The following is a 24,501-nucleotide window of genomic DNA, read 5'->3' on the forward strand; positions in this document are numbered from 1 at the left end:
GATTTGAGCATCACCTGTGACAAATACTGTAATTAACACATTCCCAGGTGTGTAGAAGAACAACCCCAGCACACCCAACCTTCATTTGAAATGCATCCTGACCTCTGACAGCATGCCAAAAATTCAACCACAATCCAAAGTGCTGATCATCAAGAGCCTGAAGACCAAGTCTCCTGCTGAGGTGGCAGACATCTTTAATGTATCCAAACGTAAAGTGGAGAGGATAAGAAGAAGATTTGAAGAAACTACAGTAGTTAAGTTCATGACAGGCCAAGGTCAGGCAGACCCCGTAAGACAACTGTTCGAGACCGTTTGTTGGTTTGACAGTCCAGGGCCAGTCCTTTTTCAACTGCAGCAGAGCTACATAAGAACTGGTCACCAGAAACCCCTGTATCTACAAGAACAGTTTGGTCTCAATGGCCGAATTAGTGCTCAGAAACCAGCATTAAACAGAAGACAACTAAAAAATCGTGTTGCATTTGCCAAGGCCCACAGCTTGCAGGAAGGATGAACTGTGGAAAAGTGGCAGAAGGTTGATTTTTTTCAGATGAATCATCTATTGAACTGCATCCCAATCGTCGCAAATACTGCAGAAGACCTGTTGGAACCCGCATGGACCCAAGATTCACACAGAAAACAGTCAAGTTTGGAGGAGGAAAAATCATGGTTTGGGGTTACATTCAGTATGGGGGCGTGCGAGAGATCTGCAAAGTGGATGGCAACATCAACAGCCTGAGGTATCAAGACATTCTTGCTGCCCATTACATTCCAAACAACAAGAGAGGGCAAATTCTTCAGCAGGATGGCGCTCCTTCTCATACTTCAGGCTCCACATCAAAGTTCCTGAAAGCAAAGAAGGTCAAGGTGCTCCAGGATTGGCCAGGCCAATCACAAGACATGAACATTATTGAGCATGTCTGGGGTAAGAAGGAGGAGGCATTGAAGATGAAACCAAAGAATCTGGCAGTCCTGCAAGAATGCTTTCTTTGCCATTCCAGATGACTTTATTAATAAGTTATTTGAGTCATTGCTGAGACGTATGGATACAGTCCTCCAAGCTCATGGGAGTCATACACAATATTAATTCTCACCATGCTGCAGCTCAGTTTCAGGGTCTTGGCAATTTTCTTATAGCCTATGCCATCTTTTTGTAAAGCAACTATACTTTTTTTTTTTTTTTTCAAATTCTCAGAGAGTTCTTTGCCATGAGGTGCCATGTTGAACTTCCAGTGACCAGTATGAGAGAGGAGAGTGATAACACCAAATTTAACACACCTGCTCCCCATTCACACCTGAGACCTTGTAACACTAACGATTCACATGACACTGGGGAGAGAAAATGGCCAATTGGGCCCAATTTGGACATTGTCAATTAGGGGTGTACTGACTTTTGTGGCCAGCGGTTAAGACATTAATGGCTGTGTGTAGAGTTATTTTGAGTGGACAGCAAATTTACACTTTTATACAAGCTGTACACTCACTACTTTACATTGTAGCAAAGTGTCATTTCTTCAGTGTTGTCACATGAAAAGATATAAAATATTTACAAAAATGTGAGGGGTGTACTCACTTCTGAGAGATATATATATCTCAGTGCTTCCCACACATAGACTTTATTTGGGGAAGTCGTGGCCTAATGGTTAGAGAGTCGGACTCGTAATCCAAAGGTTGCGAGTTCGAGTCTCAGGCCAGCAGGAATTGTAGGTGGGGTAGTGAATGTACAGCGCTCTCTCCACCCTCAATACCACGACCGAACCCCCAACTGCTCCCCGGGCACCGCAGCATAAATGGCTGCCCACTGCTCTGGGTGTGTGTATGCACTTTGTATTAAAAAGAACAATAACATTTTGCTAAACTATATTTGTGTTAAAAAAAAAAAAAAAAAACATGCAGGTAACAGGTTTGGAACATGAAGGTGAGTTAATAACGTCACTCTCACTTTATTTTTTTTTTATTTTTTTCCACTTGGGTGGGCCACCCAGATATATTAACAGCCGCCCAAGTATATTTGGAGAAACATTTTTGCTTTTATTATTTTTATCCTCTATTATACTTTTTTTTTTTTTTATCCAACCGAAAACCAAATGAAAACATCCATGATCGATTAACTAGTGGAATATCTCCGTGCCCTACATGTTTCGTATCTGTGTGCGCGAGAACGGTTTCGTCCCGCTGATATTCCCTCCTGCACTGCAAAGACCCACTGGATATTTCACAAAAAAATAGATGTGTGCAAACTGTAAAATGTATTTAGGAGCACATGTGCGAATAAATCTAAAGAATAAAGCCAAATCCCCCAGGGTGAGTTTTCTTAAATTTAATTTAATAAAAAAATGTCTTCAATACATGAAATAGTAAAACAACCATCTTAATGATTATTTTAAGACGTCTTATATTTGAGGATGGAAAAACATAAATTGCGATACAGCCTATTGATTATTAAACTTCAAAAAGGCTATGATTTCATTAAAAAAAGAGCGCTGCACGTTGCAGTGTTACAAGGTGGATCTGTTGCACGTTCAACAGGCTTGCGCTTCAAACTGCTTCAAAGTGATTCTCATTCAATGAAAAGCGCACATTTATAGCAAGCGATAGCTTATGAACTCGTTGATGACTTATGACAATGTCTACTTTATAACCTTTAATACAATTTGTTTTAGACGGTCGTAAGAATGCATATTTCATCTCTCATCTGAAGGATCAGGCCACAATAGTGTAGACATTTCAAAATAAGAGTAACAGAGTTTTTCGGGCTTGTTTTTAATAAAAATTCAAGTCCCCCCCCCCCTTCTTTTCTGGGCATTATTGGTATTTTGGTTATTCAATTCAATTCAATTCAAGTTTATTTGTATAGCGCTTTTTACGATACAAATCATTGCAAAGCAACTTTACAGAAAATTAAGTTTCTACAATATTTAGTAGTAGCTTATCAGTGGTGACTGTCAGTTCATGTGCATATGGCAGAAATGTTCAGAAAAATCAATAAAAGACGTAAACAAACAGACGATTAACACTATTAACAGCAATTATGCAATCAAACTTATAGCAAAATGTGGTAGTTCTGTATGTTGTCTCTGGGTTAGCGTCATCTGAGGTCCTCCAAGGGGTTGGCATCATCTCTTCTTAGGTGTTTTAAATTAAAATATAAAACTTAAAAAAAAAAAAATTCAATGTTGAATTCTAAAACTTTTTCACATATTACTGTTTTACTGTATTTTTGATCAAGACTTGTAAAAAAAAGGAAAAGAAAACTTGCTGACCCCAATCTTTTGAATGCAAGTAAATTGCATTTATATAGCACTTTTAAAGCTACAACACACAAAGTGCTTTACACAATATAAAAACACAATCATAAAATATACATTTATAAAGAGCTATGCATAATATATGATGAAGCAAAAAAGATCAAACCCAAAAAACACACACACACACACACACACACACAAAAAACACACAAAATATTAAAAGCACATCTATACAGGTATGTTTTCAATCAACATTTAAAAACAGACACACACTGAGATGATCTAATATCTTCTGGCAAACTATTCCATAGTTTTGGAGACCTCACTGCAAATGCTCTCCTTTTGTTTTCGATCTAGTGCTTGGAACTGCCAGCAATTCATTAAAAGAAGATCTTAGAAACAGTAGCTCTACGACCAGGGAGATGTCTAAGTCTTTATTGTAAGAAAATTGTAGCTACATATAAAATGCATATGTGTACAAATGTATATTTTTCTTTTATTTAGTGGTAATGAACCAGACTAATTTTTTCCAGTACTTTCTTAAGACTTAATAATAACTATGATAAATAAAATATGAACTGCTAATATTTAAATGACTACTAATAATAATCATAATATTTATATTTATATTAAAATAATAAAAAATTGCTATGATGCTGCTGCTGCTACTTCTTTTATAGTAATTATGATATTATTATTATTATTTTTAAAACAAATTTAACAACGAATAAAACTACTACTGTTTAAATAATTGAATGTTAAAAATTAAAAATTAAATTTTTTTGTAAAATTTATATAAAGTTAAGCACATTATTACTGTTTTTTTTTTTTGATCAAGAAAAAAAACCTTGCTGACCCCAATTTTTTGAATGGTTGTAGAACTACTTTTTTCAGGATTGCAAGAGAAAAGTTATAGCTAAATATAAAATGTTTGTGTAAAATATATACATATGTTTAAAGTAAACAAGCATCACTTTTAGATGTCGATTTAAATTCAGCCTAATTGTTTTTGTTGTTGTTTTTGTTCTTCTTCTGCTTATTTAATTTAAATATAATGTTTTTCCTATATAATGTGGTAATGAACCAGCCTAATTTTCCAGTGCTTAAAAATGTCGAATGTGATTAGCGACGACTGATTAGCCGACTAGATTTCCAGGCAACCCAACAGCTAGTAAATTTTGTAAATATGTAGTTTTGCTCATCCCGATTTTAAGCATAGATCAAAGCCAAATCTTCTCATCATAGCAGTTCCCAGACAGCTGTTTGAAGCTATAGAAGCCCTTATTAGAGAAACTCTCTCTTGCACTTGACACACTTCACTTTGGGAAGGCTGCATGCCCTGGAATGAAGCGAGACGGAGAGAAGGAGCGGGAGTCGGGCGATCCATTTGTGCCGGGAGTGAACTCCGCGCGCTCTGTCTGAGGGGGCACCTACGCTTCCATGGGCATTGTCTGGGATAATGACTCCAAGATTGGCTGATTCCTCCATCCTACACGCTCCACCCTGCTCCGGGATCTTCCTCTCATTTACGGCCAGGGCCAGACGCACCGACTTTGATGGTGATTGATGTTTTGAGCTCCCTTGCATTTAACACAGAGGAGAGGAAGAAGAGAGAGGCTCGTGAGCGACTGCTGAAGGAGAGATGGAGGGTTAGGAGATATAGAAGGGATTAAAAAAAACACAACGATGGAAGGGAAGAGAAAGAGAGTGGGAGAAGGGAATAGGCTAGTTAGCCCTGCATGTCTGGCGCTGGATTGATGCTGTGGGGCGGCAGGGGCTGTTGTGTCAAGGCTGAACTTTTTGAGAGGCTGCCCAAAACTTTTAATACTGTTTCTCCCAGCGCTAAATTTGCCCTCAAAGCCCCAGCTCTGCCATCAGCATCACTGCAGGCTCAAGGGGTAATGCCCTGTGTGTTGTGCTCCATCCTGACCTGTGTGCTCCATCGTGTGTGTTTTTTTTTGTGTGTGTGTGTGTGTGTTTGTGTTTGATCTATGTGTGCTCTTTTAACAGATGTCTCAGAGCGCCTGTCCACATATAGAATTACATCAGCACTCGTATGAGCTCTGAGATACTATAAATATAGTAAATATAAGTAGGGGAGTGCGAGAGTTTGCGGGGTACTCTGCTCAATAATTGTTGCTGCTGCAAGATTATTTTCATGTGAGTAATTTAATCTTGATCAGGACTTCTACCCTAGAACTCTATTATTTTTTGCAAATTATAATTTATAACAAACTAACTCTAGCCCAAACCATAATACAGCTTGCCCTAATTTGAAGGTTGTTTTTCAATTGTTGATGTTATTGTTGTTGTTATTATATAACTCATTATATTTAATAAAAATTATAATAAAATATAAACCAATAATATTTAAATGACTAATAATAATATTTATATTAAATGATAATATTATAATAAATAAATGAAATGTAAAAACAACAGTTTAAATAATAATTTGCTGTATTATTACTACTACTACTACTACTGCTACTTTTAATAAAATATTATACTTAATAGTAATAATACTAATTATTATAATTATTATAGTTATTAGTAAAACATAAATTTAATAAAAATAATAAATAAACTGCATTTTAATCATGATCCAAAAAAAGATGCTGCATACATGCTACATGAGCAGTTTTTAATCTAAATAAGATTGTATAATTTGAAATGTGAAGCAAAAACAGAAGGATTTGACTTCAGTTGTGTTAAACTATACATAAAAAATATCTGCATGAAACAGAAACAGCAGACGAGCTGAACGAGACGCAGATTCACTCTCTGCCAGCAGGTGGCGCTTAAAGCGTTTCCTTTTTTTCCGCCGTAAACAAAGCAGCATTGCACTTATGGACTTTAATATGCATTATACAGAGGCCATATAAACTTTTCTAAAGAGTAAGTTCCCCTCAGACATACATTCATTCATCACCCTAATTAAATCGCGATTTGTTAAGCATCTCAACCGATTTGAATCGTCACGTATTTGAATCGAATTTCAAATGGTTTGCGGTTAATTGATTAGACTAAGTATTATTATTATCATTATTAAAATATAATTTATATTTAATAGTAATAATATTATAATACATTAATAAAATACAAATACAATGTTTAATTAATTATAAGAAAATTATTTAATGTTAATAATAATATTATTATTACTACTACTACTTTTACTGTTTACTGTTTTATTATTATTTTATATCATAAGTAACAAACAAAAATAAATAAAACTACTACTGATTAAATAATGTTATTATCATATATATTATACATATATCATATGTTATATTTAATTGTAATAATATTATAATACATTAATAAAATACAAAGACTTCTGTTTAATTAATTGTAAATTATTTAATGGTAAATTATTATTATTATTATTGCATTGAATTATTTGAACATTGGTTTGTTTTATCATGTTGTTTTTGCTTCTGTTTTATTAAAGCAATATGCTACTCAAGGCTGGTTTGCTTTGTACCTAACAACACTCCTTAATTGTGGTAAAATCAATGTAATGCACACTGATTTGCACATCTTGTAGCTTCTTGCTTTATTTATAATAAATTTTTCTCAAAAGCAGACTCTTGGCTAACTTCAGGGAGCATTTTTAAGCAGATTTTCCCCAAAGGTATAGCTAGGTTAGAAATGTGCATAAACACACTTTCAGCCCCTAACAAACGTGCTCCACACGCTGCCGCCCATCACCACACACTTGAGTCAGATCACAGAGTGTATTGCTGCATTTCTCCAGTGAGGCCCAGAGATGGAACCTCTTTTATTCGATTGGCTGAAAGGAACTTCTGCCAGGTGCTTCGAGGCCTTCCCATGACCCCCGCTGTGCCAACTCAGAGCTGTGTGTGTTAATGTGAGTTCTCAGATCAAGTGTTGCTGGAATATTGCATGACAGCTTGTTATTAATTTGGATGTTGAGCAAGACACAAATGCAGCAACTGCCGTTGACTCCAGGGTCCATAAACAAATCATCAATTGAGCATCACCTAAGAGGGCATTCAAATAAATAGTACATTAAATTAGTCTGTAGCAGACATTTCAAATAAAATGAGATCTTTCTATTGTGTGTGATCTGTGCAGACAAATACATCGTCTGCTTAGCTTTTTCAATGGAACAAGCCTGAAAATAGAATTAGATAAATGAAAAGCTGAGCACTAGAGACAGACTGGGTCAAGGTAGGAAGGCAGCCGCTCTGAACATTTTTCTTCCTTAGATGAGAATAGTGTTTTGTTAGGACAATGTAGTTGTATTGTTTTCTGTACTGAATCATTGAACAGTCCAATGTCACTGACCCTGGTTAAGTTCTAAAAAACACCCCAGATACAGAATTGTTGTCCTGTTTATAACTACAATATACCTTTACAATAACTAGAACTTCACTGAGTCAGTCTAAAACTGCAGAAAACATTGAACATTCTGAATGTTGTGACTGATTAAAACTGTAATTATACAGCAGATCCAGTTCCAGTACTGTTGGAACTTGATTGCAACTTTTCCAGTGTTTTTAGAGATGTGCAGTGATTGATTCTGCTTTGACTTTGTTTGGAACTCTTTTCATTGGTGGGGGAGTAATTGACAAGGTAATGGACTCTTCCATACAGTGACTTTCAAAAAGTTCCTAACGTACTGTAGAAATGGTCCAACTGAAGAAGGAAACTCACCTATTTTGAATGATATAAGGATGAATAAATTATGAGTTTAGTAAAGATTTTTTTTGGGGAATTACTTGCACTGATGATGATACAATGAACATTTATTGAGAAAGCAAGTAGCATGAATTATGGTGTTGTTTAATAAAGTCTGATTGTTGTTACAGCTGCAAGGTTGTTATGCAGTGAAGAGGTGTCCCTATGGACCGTTGCTTCCTCCAAAGCCCTTGTTACAAAATGTGAGGATCCATGCACAGCAACCTGTTAATCACCCGTAACTCTGCCGCGGCTTATTGAAGCACAGCTTATTAAGAGTTCCTCATTGCCTAATTCAAATCCCTTAAGCTAAAGGCAGGTAGCTCAGATGTGACCGTCTTAGGCTTTGACTGGGAGTTCCTCCTTTTGTGCATGTTACACAACAACTACACACAAAAAATAACAATTTATGCATTGAATTAATTTTTTCATTTGGAAAAAAATGTACGTTTTTGGGAAAAAAATGACCTTAATATGTATACATTTAATAATAAATATATAGAGTTTAAATTAAATGAGTACATTTAAGTGAATAAATTAGCAGCTTAATTGAATTGTGATTTCTTAATAGTTACAGGTTCCATGTTCCTTTTTTATTTATTTATTAAATTTCATCATTCAATAATGCAAATGAGTTCACTTTTGTTAAATGTATATTTTTTTATTATAAATTATCCTTTTGAGAATTAATTGAGAATAACTTTTGTGTGTAAAAAAAATCTCCTATTATTCAGGGAAATCACACAAAATCAAATGTTGTAAAATGAAATGAAAATGACGGTAAACCTGTTTAACTAATTGCATCCGTCAATTTCTACAGTCCTGCTAAATATATATACCTCAGTGCTCGACGGCAGGCACAAGGCTTATCATTCCCAATCTCTGCCTTTCATTTTTTTGCTCCTTTCTCATGTAAGACCAGACGCCTCGAGCCTGCATCCATCCATTCTTCACAGTGGGATTATTGATTTCATTTTCATATTGCTGCAGGTCCTTCGTTGTAAACAACCTTCCCCTCTTTTCAAAAAGTGAATTGATCCTCGGTCTGCCTGTGTTAGAAGGAACCAATCAAAGCGAACACCATTATCTTTCTTTTTTGCAGCCGCTTCCCTTTCTCTCCTCCTTTTGTGTCCTGAAATAATAGAGCTCGCATTGGCAAACAACATCAAGTATAATGGCGAGTTTGTTGGCGGCACAGATTTGAAAAGTTTTCAGAAAGTGCCAGGCTAAAGTGGTTTGAGTTCAGAACCAACTTATTGTTCCAGCAGCACATTTACACAATATAATAGATGGCGAGGATTATCTTGTTTGCAGTAATGGCTCGAAAAGCTTCACGTGGCCCCACTGAGAAAGACCTTGAGGGAAATGGATGGAGGGGCTTTTTCTTTATTTAATTTTTATTGCACATCTATAGAAACTTGTATGTGTGTGGGGTTGGTGAACTAGAAACCTGTGATTTGCGCCGTGTTGTAATATATACGACAGAGACCATTGCCTTGCCATTTCTGAAAGCCTTTACATCAAAAAGGTGCACTGCTACGGGGACCCAATTATACTGTTAATGTATTCGGCCCTGGAGACGCAACATATATGCGTGAGTTACGGCTCTCCTTCATTTAAGGCATTCTGCTTTTATCAAAGCTGTAGGAAGGAGTACATTAAAATTCATTGTAATCTTTCGTCTTGTGGGGAAACTAACTAAGATAAGTGGCTGTGTTGTTGATTAGCTGAACATGTGGATCTAGGCTGAAGAAACACTCAAATGGGTTTTAGAAGCTGCTGTGCTTTACTGGCTGCTGTCTGTTGGCTAAAGGGATTATGACTACATTACTGCTTCTTACCCATGATGATCAAGGATACACAAAAGCAGAAAGGTGTATTTAACGTCTGTTTTGCCATTTCTTTCTGACGCAGAACCCAAGGTGTGGATGTTCTTTGTGTTTATTTTAACATGACCCTGTTCACTTTCATTAAGTTAAAGTTCACCTAAAAATTAAAATTCTGTCATCATTTATTCGCTCTCATGTCATTTTAAATATGACTTAGGTAAATGAGTCAGTGGGTTTCAAAGAAAGTCATAAAGGTTTGGAATGACATGAGGGCAAGTAAATAATAACATACTTTTCATTTTTGGATATTCTTGGTCTTATTGTGCATGTTTCTTCAGCAATAACGTGATTGCTTCTTAAACTCTTTTCTTTTATACTGGCGTCATTAAGAACACTTAATAATTTCCCCCAAAAATGAAAAATCATTAATGCAAAAAAAAAAAAAAAAAAATTATTCCAAACTTGTGTGAATTATTTTTGTGTGTAAAACATTCTGTTTTTCATGCATTAAAATGAATGAGGAGTTTTTAAAGGGTTAGTTCACCCAGACACTGAGAACTCAATTAATTATCCTTATAAAACCCGAGAGATTTCGGTCTATGTTATACCAATTCCTGTCTGTTATCCACCTTTTTCCTGACGTAAATTCTATGGGTGCAGCTTCCGGTCTCATTTGCGTCCAGCTTTTTTTAGATGTACAAAACAGTTTGTTTTACTGCGTGATATTGACAATTGATGTGTCCTATCATATTATTTTAATCTGTTATCTTAATTAAGAACACACTGGTTTGTACTGCAAACAGTTTTACCGTTTACTGCACGTTGTTGTTCTCCTCGTTATTTACATATAGCGGCTAATGAAACTGAAGTCTCACCCATAGGCTTTCTTCCACGTTGAGGAAAAAGGTGGATAGGAAAACTATGACACATCAAAAAGTTCACTTTAAATAATATGAATCAAGTGGTGTGATTCATGGGCAAATTTTCACTTTTGGCCAAGCTATCCATTTAATCTTCAAAATGGACACAAAAATCACCAATTTCAAAGTCTTTTGAAGTCACGATAGATTTGGGTGAGAAACAGACTGGAATTTAAAGGGTTTTTTTTTTTTTTTTTTACTGATCATACAATCCTGTGAGCTGTTAACCACTGTGACTAAATGTTTAAGTTTAATTTAAAAACTGATTCATTCTAATCTGATTCTAAAGTGATTCAGTCTGAACAAATCATTCAGATTACTTTGTTAACTGGATAAAGTGATTCATTGGAAAAAGTGAAACTCAGAATGATTCTGCCCTAGTGAAAAACAAAAAAATAAAATGTATTTGAAATACATTTATTTTGTGCTCAGTATACTACAAATACATTAACATATTTATGCGCTTAATAAAAAATACCCTGCATCTTTACTTTTGGTGTACTAAACTGGTATAATTAAATTCTGCTAAATTGGAACAACTAATGTTGAGCTTAATGCACTTTTGATTGTGCAGAAGTAGTGCTGAAGTCCAACTAAAGATAAACTGAAGTATAGTTGAGTGTGCTAAAGTGGAACTATTGCTAGTATATTTCAGGTCCACTTTAAATATCTTGCATTTAAAGATAGATATTATACAGAGATCATACAATTCTTATTAACAGTGATATTAAAACACATTTTAGGCATAATATTAATGTGCACTGTGCAGTAAGGAAATAATTTTATATCAGTAAGTCTTAAGTGATATGTCAAATGTTAATGGATTTGAAGTATGCTTAGTATGAAATAAATGTATTTCAAATAAATGATGGCATAGGTTTTTTTTACTAGGGTGATGAATGCGTTAAGAGTTGATGGAAGATTTTCAGTGGGCAACAACCTAAGGCCCCGCCCACACTGAGACACGTTTAGCTGTATGAGCAGAAGTTATTATGTATCGTATAGGCGTTTCGTCCAGACGGATCCGGCATTTTGGGAGAGTGAAACTGATATTTTTTGAAACCAGATCCCAGAGTGGATAAATCTGAAATCTCCTCCCTTGCGTTTTCGTGTTGACAGCGAGTCAGACACCGCTACGTCAAGCAACAGCAACAAAAACATGAACAAACACTGAACGATTGTCTTTTTATTAACACATTAACACACATTAATAAACGTATTGTTCCATGTTCATTGGTATACCGTGCGCAAGGTTTATGCGCATAGTCAAAGTCTTCTTCTCCATTTTTACTGTATACTACATCGTTTTGTGTCAGTTTCGTGTGGACGCGGATATTTCTTGAGACGAAGAGAAAAACAAGATCGGATAGGGAAAGCTCTGACTTCATGTGGACGTAGCCTAAATTTCTGTCTGTTCTTACACAAAGCTATTGTATGACTTTAGAAGACTTTGGAATGTAGCTCGCAAGTTGTATGGACCACTTTTATGATAGTTTTCGGTACTTATGTGTCTTTTTTGAAGTTTGAAAGCTTCAGACCCCATTCAGTGTAATTGCATAAATCAAAATTTTGATAGGGTTTATATCTTAGAGTTAAATCTTTACAGCAATTTGTGTGTTGTTAGGCCTTTGTTGCGAAAATAGATTCAATTTGAGCCTACAGTAGCTCTTTTTGCGGTAGAAGGGTATTGGAACCAAATTTGACAATACACGGTGCTTGTAATACAAAAAGATCAAATCAAGAAAGGTTGACTACATGCTTGGCTCACCACTCTTTGTAGTCGTAATTCTCCATTCATCTTTCAATCTGTACTTCTTCTCTTGTGTCTTGCTTCTGTGCTTCCCCCTCCAATCGTTCTATCGCTATTGTCTGCACTTTGCGTTATCAAACGGCATATCAAACCTATTCTGAAGGCTTAATTTTGGCTCAGGCGTGCCACATGGCCTATGAACATCCTCACAAAGCCCTGAAACTGCAGTCAGCGGGGGACCTGAGGCCAAGAGCCTGAAACACAATGGCTGATGTAACCTTTCTGAAGCAGAGCCGCAGTTGCACCACTGTGCCTTCCTTCTGATAACCCTGAGTCAACCCACTGGACAGACATTGTTCTGCTAAAAAGCAGCTTCAAGACTTGAACTATAGAATCTCTCCTTTTTTGTGTGCAGATTTCACTGAGTAACACTGCAGTCGACTCTCTTTTTTTTTCAACACTCTCCAGGTGTGATAAAAGTGCATTAGGAATGGCTTTCTTGCTTTGTTACCCCAAAAGCATGCATTTGGCAGTGGAACAAGGCGGTTCACTTTGTCTGTCTGGTCTCCAAAAGCTCTTTCCTCTGTTTTATTCTATTGAAGCTGTTAGGAGGTGCGGCAAATACTGTTTGGACTGGCCATCACTCCATCCACAAAGGCAGGTTTGAAGTACCTCCACGGACTGGCTTCAAAGACATCTATTTTTTCACAGTTGTCATCAGACATCATAAGGAGAGCAACCAAATTGTGGGTTTCTTTACCTACAACAAATAGGGGTTTGTTTGCTTTTTTGTTTTCAGAATAAGCTTATTGTGTTCCAGACTATTCGTATGGAAGAAATGGCTTCTCGTTTGAAAAAGCATTTTGTGAAAAGCGAATGCTCCCATCATCCAACTAATACGGGGTATTTTGTTTTTGCTATTCTATCTTGTTTCACCCCTCCTTTCTACAACCGGTGGTAAGAAGTTTGTTCTTTGAGTACCAGATTGCCTGTCAAGTGACTGAAATGATGGATCTCCGATTTAGACAGACCAAATGCAGATGGGGGGAGCTGAAATCTATACTACATAACTCTATTGTGTTCCCATAATACATTTTTATTCGTTTACTTACTTTTTTACATATTTATTTTAATTTATTTTTAATTATAATAATAATACATATAACCAAAACATTTATTTTATTTTATTTTTTATATTTTACTTTGCAACCTGTGCATGAACCATAAAAGAGGTGTTTCTTCATTTATGGGCTCTTTTGTCATAATTTTTTTTTTTTTTTATCTAATGTATTTCACTTTTTTGTTACATGGTCACATTAAAACCTTTTTAACGTGCCTTCATAATTTATTTTCGCTTATTTTCAAATGTGTCAGTGAAGAGCAGGCTTGGGAAAAATCAAGTTAAATATTTACATTTACATTTATGCATTTAGCTTTTGTTTTTATCAAATTAAAGTGCATTCAGGCTATACTTTTTTTTTTTTTTTTAACCAGTGTGTGTGTTTCCTGGGAATTGAACCCATGACCTTTTGAGCTGCTAACGCAATGCTCTATTACTGAGCCACAGGAAATATCACATGTAAATTTAATGAATTTTGTATCTTTAATATCAGTTTTGTGCAAGTTACTTTTAGAAGTATTGCATTACAACAGTGTTGGTGGTAACGCCAGATTAGTAATCAGTAATCAGATTACTTTTTCACGTAATTTAGAAGGAAATATCGGAGTTGCTTTTACAAATAAGCAATGCAAGTTATTTTGTTTTATCATATATTGACTGACAACTCTCCTTTCCTCATGTTGAGAGAAATCGGGAGTAAGTGTAGAGGCGTTGTGTGTGCTCTGTGAACATGATGTAAGTGCAATTCTAGACTAAATGTTAGAATGCATTTACTCATCTCACTTGCACAAAAACAGATTCAGTGTTCCTCAAAATGAATAAAAACATGTAAATACGTTAAATAAGACAAATGTAATGTAAATGTAAACTACTGACCTTCAATGATTCAATTCAACCCTACTAATAAGCAAAAATTACACATTTGTGTTTCATTTTTGTTATTGCTGAATAGTATTGAACTTTCTTCTCCTGCATCATATTCTTCATAAGTCTTGCATAGCCAGACCTTCAGACTGACGGCTGAATGTCTGGGAACTTTGGCCTCTTTGAATGGCCAAGGCCCGCCCAAGAAGCCATATGACTGACAGGTAAAGCAACCAATCACGTGTTGTTTTGTGCCGTGTCATGTTTAGGGATGTAGAAATGTTGCCACAATAACATACCGGTGTGTAAAATTCTCGGACACATTTTAAAGATTCTATGCTGCGCACTCTAAATTTTTCACATACTTTTGAAAATCTAGTATTTAGTTGATCCTGATAAGCACTCGTCGTCACAGTTTTAAACACAATGGCTTTCTTCTTTTATGAGGGAGTTTGGCGCCACGGCATTTTTGTTTCCAGGCGGAAGGTTAAAAACGCGACACACGCATCTCCTGGAAATCCTGTATAATCTAACCAATCCGATGACTACTTCGAAACTCCTTAAGTATTTCCAGCTAAGTGTGCCGTATACATCAGACATTCAGCCAGCAGTCTGTGGGTGTGACGTCTGAGGCTGAGACTATATTCTTCATGCAATGTATAGAGTGTGCCCTCTACGATACAGGCGTGAATTTACATTTCCTTCAGCCTCAGGCGTGTTCATTTCAATTCTGGGGTTGAAAGGGCTTTTATATTTATAAAAGAAGAACTTTTTTTAATATTAAAAACAATCAAGCAAGCCCTGCCCAGATTTAAGATGTAAAGCAAAAGAAATGTAACGCATTACTTTCCATAAAAAGTAATGCAAGTAATGCAATTAGTTACTTTTTTAGGGAGTAACGCAATACTGTAATTCATTACTTTTAAAAGTAACTTTCCCCAATACTGCTTTACAATATTGCAATATGCTATAAAAAAAGTAACTACAGTAATTGCGTTACTTAGTTACGTTTTTATGGAAAGTAATGCGTTACGCTACTTTTGTGTTACTGGGCTGGAAAAACAAATAACTCAAACTTACTTATCTGAAAAAGTAACTCTGATGTTTCTTTGTAAATTTAAAAGTAATGCATTACTTTACTAGTTACTTGGGGGGAAAAATAATATGACTTTGTAGCCTTACTTGTAATGCATTACCTCCAACACAGTTTAGGATACATAACATACATTAGACTTAGCAAAACGTAGGAGTTGGTCATTTAATGCCAGACATGTTAAAGTGTAATTTGCACCACAGAAAGTTTTTAAGCACAATACATCATTGACAATTTATTATGGATCAGAGTGGTGAAAATGGTCATGAAAAAGTAACAACATTGCAGAATTCCCATTAGATTCATACAGTATGTCCCACTGAGAAATTATTGGTAATGAAAGTAAATGTCTATTTCCAGAGAGTTTACTTTCTAAAAGTTCACAGGTCCATATGTGCTCATAGTTAAAGAAACACCTAAATACGGATATTTGTTATACAGTAAAGAAGAAGGATTTGACTTATCTAAAAATAATTCATTTATATATACTCATATAGTCCTTGTGCCATACATCTTGTTTATTGAAAGAATTGATATTGGATAACGTGCTGCAGGCTGAAAATTTAATATTGAGTTTCCTCCTGTACCTCATAGTTATATTGTAAACTCAGTATATTTTTGGGAGTTTTGGGAAGTTTGTTTTGTTCTGTTTAGAAGGGGCTTTTTTGGATGATGATGATGATGATGTCATTAGATCAAAGGGCATTTCTAGCTTTATGTCCAAGCTAGAAATTGAAAAGGGCAGAAGTCATGCATACATTCGTTCTTCCTCACAATGTCCTGTCTCACCAGACATGATGTAGTGGTCAGGGAGCTTGGGGTCATGAAACCCGTCTGACCTTTGCGAAAGAAAGTAACTGACATTGTGCTTGTGTTTGAAAGATAAAGTGTGAGTCTGTGTTTCCGGCTCCACATGTTCTGATGCTCTGAAGAGTGCAATCTGCTTCAGCGTCAGCTTCAGTAGTATTAAGGTCACATATTCACACATAGAACAAGATTAAGAACAGAAAAAGTGTCCATAAACTGAAGCATTGGTAAAATATCTTCTATACTAAGGTCAAAAGGTTTTGGGTCACTAAGATTTTTTTTTCTCTTATGCTCTTCAAGTCTGCATTTATTTGCTCAAAAATACAGTAGAAGCAGTAATATTGTGAAACATTATCAGATTATCAGAGGCTATTATCTCCGCCCGGCTCGCTGTAAGCCCCGGGTCGCACTGGCCAGAGGAAAATTCCTTTCTTGCATTGAAGCAAACTTTCCTTTAGCAAAGGAAAACCAGTCTCCTCTTGGCTTATATTGAAATCCTCTAGCATTTTTCTTTGCATATCTTCGGTTTGTACTTCTAATTCATGACCGGCGTTTTGTTTAGTTTTTTGTTTGGTTTTGTTTCTGATCACGTTACTAATTCATTCTGCATCATCCGCCGGCATGGCTTCTGTGTATGACAGATGGCGGAAGTGATAGAAAAGTGTTTATTAAGTTTGAAATATGCATATTTTTCTTAGAAAAACACGTGGATTCGCTATAGGAGGCCTTTATTCACCCCCCGGATCAGTGAGTAGCACGTTATTATTATGGATTCACATGCTTTATTTGACGATTTGTGGACTGTTCAACTGCAACACCCACTGACTGCAATGATAGAGCTTGGAATAGCCAGGACAATTTTTTAAATAGTTTCGACTAGATTCGCCTGAAAGAAAAAAGTCATATACACCTAGGATGCTTTGAGGGTGAGTAAAACACAAGCCAGTTTTCATTTTTGGGTAAACTAACCCTTTACGTTCTACTTCTGTAGTTATTTTGGTGAAAGTAACTCAAAAGTAATACAGGAGTCATGTAACGCATTACAATTCTGAGACCGTAATATTGTAAGGTAAGGAATAACTTTTAAATAACATTAACAAGTAATCTATAATGTATTACAGTTTGGAAGTAACTTGCACAACACTGATTATCAATGTTGAAAACAGTTTAATATTAATATTTTAATGTTTTCGTGGAAACTGTGATACATTTCTTTGCTGATTAGCACCACCTATTTTTACAAGAGTTATTTTAGTTTTAATGTAGCCTGATGAATATTCTTTAAGCTTTTGGTGTGAATAGACCTTTTTTTGGCTATTCGTTTTGCATTTTAGTTTCACATTCGGTTTGAATAGACCTTTGAAGTATTTTGTCCAGGTTGGCTCTTTTAAAAAAAAAAAAAATTACATACCTCAATGAAACTTCCTGCCTAATGAAAGGTGAAGTGAGAAAGAGGTAGATCAGCTCTTATCAGGCTCATTAAATGCCTTATTCAGGACATGCTTTATGCCAGATGTGTTGTGGAGTTCTTCCTCTCGCATATTTGATTACCCGTGTCTGTGTGATTTATCTGACGCTGAAATGAAAGGAGTAGACAGATCAGAGAGCAGCACATCCAAAGTTGAAGTTAAAATCAGCAGAACTTGCTCCTAGATTGAAATCACTGTCGCTGCTGGCGATTTCGTTCCCTTTTTTTCCCTTTTTTGCTCTGATGTTTTCTGATTTTTGAGGAGTTCTCCCTCTTGGCCTTGTTTGTTTGTCTTGTTTGATCGTTCTTCTTCATCTGCTTCTCTCTTGTTTGCCGTCGTAGCATCAGCAGCTGTTTCTCCCTGCCCTTAATGGAAAAGGGGAGTTTAGACAACACCTCAGAGAGGAGAACTATACACTGGCAGCAGTTCACATCAGCCCGACTGTTTCTGTGGGTTACATCACTTTCTTTGGTTGGACATCCAATTTGCTATTTAGGTTTATAAAGGTACACAATGCCCCAAAAAACACCAACAACTTTCACATTTGGGTTTTGTTGGATCAGTTTGTTAATCCTGAAGCTACTTTCATACTGTAATCAAATGGGTTAAGTTTTACTTTTTTTTATTATGCTTTAATTTAAATATTTTATTTGTGAATTTTATTATATTTTTATATAGTTATATTTTTATTGTGCTTAAATTCAATATATAATTCATTTATAATTTCATATGCTTTATGCTTTAAAATTATATACTTTAATATATTTTCATTACTACATTAATTTATGAAATGTATAATATAATTTATATATATTCACCTAAAAAATTAAAATTCTGTCATCTGTCTGTCAGTTCTGTCATAGTGTTTTATTTTTATACCATCATTGCTCATTTATTCAAAATTGTTTTAAACCTGAATGAGTTTCTTTCTTCTGCTGAACATAAATGCTATTTTGAAGATAATAATAATAAAAAAAAACGTTGCTGGTCCACAGTGACTTCCACAGCATTTTTTCTCTACTATCAAAGTCAATGTGAACCAGCAATTGTTTGGTTACCCACAATCTTCAAAATATAATATTTTGTGTTTAGCACAAAAAAAGAAATTAATACAGGTTTGGGACAACATGTGAGTGAGTAAATAATGACAGAAATTACATTTTAGGGTGAACTATCTCTTTAATGACAGTCGGCTGCATGTTTAATACTGTCTCTTTAAGAACTGCACACATCTAATATATAGGCACGTATCCAATTTTCTCTCAACTGTTTACTTTCATTTTAGACATAACCTACTGAGTCTATATGTAAGCCTTGTGTGTTTTGACAGTATTAGCACAAAAGATAACTTAGTTCAGTAATCAGGTGCTGCTTGACATGCTTTTTAGTGCGTGCGCTTTGGGTGTACACGCTCAGAAAAGTGAATGTCAGAACAGCGTGTAAATGAAATGTTTAACCGGCGAAATTTAAAGCACATGCAGATAATGTAGTTTTGTGATTGCGAATAAGTGCAGTATCCCGTGAGAGTAACTCTGGCACTGAGTTAACCCTGATGTGAATGTATGTGGCATTGCACATTGAGACAGCTGCACCAGAACTGCAACTGATAGAATGTACACTTTAGCACTTTGGTATTTCTTCAAAAACAGATTGTGGAGACATTTTAATTGTCCACGATCAAAAATCGTCATATCCCACACCCCTAGGGTTTGGGATAGCCACCTCCCAGTTGAAAGTGATGAATAATTTTATTTATATTTATATATATATATATATATATATATATATATATATATATAAAGCTTACTAATATTTTAAATATTATTGTGGGTTTCAATAGATAATAGAAGGATCTTAGTAGACACCTAAGATTTGAATACTTAAATGCTTTTTAAATGTGTTTTTTGGTTGTGGGACATTTTTAGACGGACAAATACGACTGCTGCACTTGCGTGTCACACAAGAGATGTATAGAAAGCCATGCTAAGTTAAAACCGTTTAAACGTTTAGAAAACACATCGCAAATTTGTGGAGGTTTATTCCTTTTCACTGCGTCTCATGTTTTCAGTTGAGTTGTGTGTGATAGTGTGTTAGTTTCTTTTTTTATTTATGCAATGCATAAATACACGATGCTGTTTTGTTCTTAATTGTTTATGCAATTTACAAAATTATATTTGATTTATATATTTTGATTTAGACATTATGCACGTTTTTTATGGACAGTTATTTAATTGCATTGACTATTTACTATTGACTATTTGCGCCCTCCTGTGACCTCGGGAAACGTATTTAATCTGCATATAACACAGCAGAAAGGAGATATTTGTTTAAATTTTATTTTATGTTTGACTGTTAAAACTAAACAAAAACAATTGTTGTTTGTCTCAATAAATTGGGTTAAATTTAAAAAAGAAATTCTCTTGTGCTTTGTTTTAAAAAAGGTTATAAAAAATCAATGATTATTGATACCGAATGATATGAAACATTTATATTGCTGATATATTTCTTAACTATATTGCCCACACACACGCACACACATATTTTATTATGGATTTGTTCTTTAATTTTTGACATATTAGAGAGTCTTCCTTTGTGGCATCATACTGCTGTTTTTTGTTTCGCACAAATAAAATCAATCTCACTCTGTAACTCTTGACTCATATACACTCTTTCTTTCTTGCCAGCATTCGTCCTTCATGCATTGTCCATTGTGAAGAATCCGTCACAGCTGTGATATTGATCTATCAGCTGTCTTATTTTTGTTATACGTTTCTCAGCTCTCAACCTTTTTTATGACACCCACTCCTCACCACACCGCCATCAACCACAGGTCAATATAGCACACTGATACAGTTGGTGCGGTCGGTGTTCCTCAGGTCTCAGTGTTGGGCCTATTGTAATTATCTCTATATCCCACACTCTTAGTTCGGCCTCCCCTACACCACCAGTTAGTTCCCTGTTTTGATCCAGGAGGGTCCTCAGGAGGGATATCAGAATTTGATTCTCTGCTCAAACACAGGCTTTGGCTGCTTTCGACCACAGGGAAAGACAGTTCAATCGATAAGGGACTGAAACATATACAAGCCTGCTGAGCTGACAGTGGCCTTGTGCAAAAGCTGTGGAAGGCGACCGCTGTGCAGCTTCTTTGTGATACTCAGTTATGTAGGTTGTGTTACTTATAGAGAGTGCGTTAGTGAATTAAAAGTATCTCTCTTCCTTTATGTAGCCTGTATTTGAGGGTTTTTCTTTTTGTTACATGAAGGTCATATTAAAACGACTTGGAAATGTTTCACCATGCCTTAACCACCCCCCCACCCCCCACCCTTTAATGTGTATACTTTTATTTTATCCTAAAATATTGTTACATTTAAAAATTATACTTGTATACATATGAAATAAATATATAATAATTATAAATATATACTGAATTAATATACTTTAATATATTTTTATTACTTACTACTTTTATGCTTTGATTATACTTAATATACTTATTATAATATACTTTAATTATGCTAGTGTGAGAGAGAGAGAGAGAGAGAGAGAGAGAGAGAGAGAAAGCATATATATTCACACACACACATCTATGTAATGTATAATATACAATAATATTTAAAATTTAGATATAAATTAATGTTGGCCAATATGCTCAATTTTCACATCGCCCTACCGTCAGCCTGTGAGATCGCCGATACACATTATTATCGTGCTAATTTGTTAATTATTTATTTACTTAGTTTCATTGCCAGAAATAGAACCAAATCTAGCGTAATGCTAAAAGCAGCCTAATGTTTTTAATATGACTGAATTTGTATTTAACATGATAACAATTTAATAGAAATATTGTAGGTTGCTAATTATAATGCTTACATTTCCTCAGTTATTCAAAAAGCATCTATAGAAAACGAGCAAAGAACATTTACATTACCAAAGAACATCATCACAGGATCAATTTATGCAATTTTAAAAACACTCCCATTATAATCAGTGAATCTACACTACACAATCATATGATGAATAAATCTCTTATACTTACATCGCACATACATCTGCACTTTGTTGTTTATGATGAGAGAATTTGCGAGTCAGAATTCCGTCAGCGCACACTGAAAAACTAAACTTTGCTGTTTCAGTGATGACTCAACCGAATGCCTCTGATTGGTCACTGCATTCATAAGCTCAGCATTGTGTGTGTGATTGGTTATAACACGCAACACCGTAAAAACGCAGAAAAAGAAATATAATGCAATTTGTGAATGGCATATTTTTTATTTTGCTTAAATTTTATTGAAACAATTTTGTTTTTTGTTTTTAATTATGCAAAAATACGAAAATATTTAACTGCGCATTTAGGATACATAAAATATTAGCTATGATATTAAATCTTTAGCAAGTTGCCATTTTATTTTAAAAATATTTGAAATTTCATATGCATAATTTGTAGATTTGACGTTGTTGAGCAAATGATCATGACTTTAAGAAAAAATATCAGCATCAACAGGGTGTGTAGTGTTGGACTTTGTTAGTAGACGACTTAAACTTGTGAGATTGTGGTGAAAGTGAGTTTATTTTCTAAAAGTCCAAGTCCAGGGCCAAAAGTGTCTATAGTTGAAGAAACACCCATTCGTGTGTGTAGGCTTTTTCATGATCTCTTCTTAACCCGCCCAGAAAGCCAATTTTACATTTGTTTGAATCTCTTCGAGGACCATGCACATTAAATGGTATCAATTCTGCAGATTTCCTGACCCCAGCTGATTTGTACCTCTTGTCTGAAAAACATAAATCCTCTGAGGTTAAACTGGCCCTTGGTGTTGCTGACAGGTTGCGTTAATTAACTTCCACCCTCTTTGATTGCAGCATCTTTGCTTTGTCTACATGTATGCCGAGGAGCTTCAGAGGTCAAGGCCAGCATTCAGAAATAATAGTTATGTGGGTTGCTTTGAATCTGAGTGATGTAATTGCAACGTCCTCCCTTTCGCCTGATTCTCTTTGTTTCCCTCTTCATCTCCCTCCTCTTCTCATGCCCTGTCCTCCCTCCATCTCCTCCTGCCCTCCTCTCTGGCACACACCTGCTGTAATGTATGGAGCACCTCCGAATGACTGGAATTAAGGGCCCTGACCTTTACTGGGTGATGATTACCCATGCAATGTAGTCCACCCCCTCGCTCGTGTGGGCCCCAGTCCCACAGGCAGTGATGGCAGTGACTACTGATTTTTTCAGTTACTCTCTAAAATATTGTTTTTAAAGTTATATTTCAGCCCTGCGGGAGCATCACCTTGTGGTTTTGCTATTGCTTTTAAATAAACTGTGGAGGCTATATTGTGGTTTTATATATATTAAAAGCACATTTTGATCAAATTTTTTAAGTATAAATTTAGAAGGTTTTTATGTCTCATGCCTAAATACATACATACTTAAAAATATGTTTATAGGATGGCAGTAATTACAACGATTAATTTATTTTTAATTACTGTTTTTTCCTGAATGTGTGCCGTATCATTCAGTAAAAACTGTAGTAAAAATGGTCAATTGTGATTACAAAATAAAAGATAATAAAAATAAATAGTTTGTCTAATATTTAAATTATTAATTTGACAAACCTTAAAGGGGTCATCAGATGCCCAGTTTTTGCCCAGATTTCAGTTAAAAAAACATATAAAAGTGAATTTTGCATGACCCCTTTAATAATCAGGTGTATATTACATTTCTGTCATGTCTGCATCAAAATAAAAAAAATTATGAAAAATTTATATAGGACTCAGTAATTACATTTAATGAATTTATTTTCAATTTTATTTTCTAAATGTGTGCATCATTTTATAAAGTATTAATACATATTTTTAAAGTATTAATTATATTATAGTAAAATTATTAATGTACATTTGACTATAACATTTCTTTATTTTCTCTCCCTTTTTTGTCAATCTCACCCTTTCTGAACAGAATCTGTTGGTGAATCACGGATAGAGAGCTGCTCATCTGTGTGTTGGGTTTCACGGGCCGCTTCATCTTTAGCCTCTCCATCCAATTACATCTGATCCCGGGACTCTGAGTCACACTCCAGTGTTCTGAGCAAGCTTCATATTACAGGCCACTATGAGTATTTCATTATCTGTAACAGTGCTGAGAATGGGATCATAGACATGCAAGGCTTGATTTCTAGTACACTCAGGAAATCCTGATACTTTTATTCGTCGGGATTTTATTTATGCATTGTATTTTGGCAAAAGCATATCTACATAAATGGATAACCGCCCAAAGCTGGTCCTGTCTTTTGTTTTCCTTTTTCAGATATTTGAGATCCATTTTGACAGTGTCTGAAACTGAATCAGTCTGTTATTAAATACAATTCTGGTGTGTTATACATTACCTGTCTGACGTTGCCAGTTAAAGGCATAGTTCAGCAAAAAAATATCATTCTGTAACTCTAATTCATCCTTGTGTTGTTCCAAACCCATGTACTTTTTTTTATTTATTTATTTTTTTTCAGTAAAAAGAACCATAACACTGATAATAATAATAAAAGTAATAATTATTATTATAATTAATAATGTTGTTGTTGTAGCTGTCACATTTTTAATCAATGAAATAGAAACAGTTACACAAAGACAGGAAAACCTTGAAACAACTGGGGAGTCAATAGTCATAGTCAATAAAATATATTATTATTATTTATAATATGATTAATGTAATACT

General features: G+C 35.1%; 1 protein-coding gene across 3 annotated transcripts in view; it reads left to right on the forward strand.

The window, feature by feature from the left end:
- chchd6a (coiled-coil-helix-coiled-coil-helix domain containing 6a) overlaps positions 1-24,065 on the forward strand; it is a 74,336-nt gene extending 50,271 nt beyond the window's left edge. For all 3 annotated transcript variants that reach the window (XM_042750343.1, XM_042750342.1, XM_042750344.1), the window contains one exon: positions 23,749-24,065. In XM_042750343.1, coding sequence (XP_042606277.1) covers positions 23,749-23,772 — 24 coding nt within the window. In that variant the 3' untranslated portion in view covers positions 23,773-24,065. The remainder of the gene's footprint in view (positions 1-23,748) is intronic.
- Positions 24,066-24,501: the final 436 nt, after the last annotated feature.

Source organism: Cyprinus carpio, chromosome B23, assembly GCF_018340385.1.
Source record: "Cyprinus carpio isolate SPL01 chromosome B23, ASM1834038v1, whole genome shotgun sequence".
In the NCBI taxonomy this organism is placed as follows: domain Eukaryota; kingdom Metazoa; phylum Chordata; class Actinopteri; order Cypriniformes; family Cyprinidae; genus Cyprinus; species Cyprinus carpio.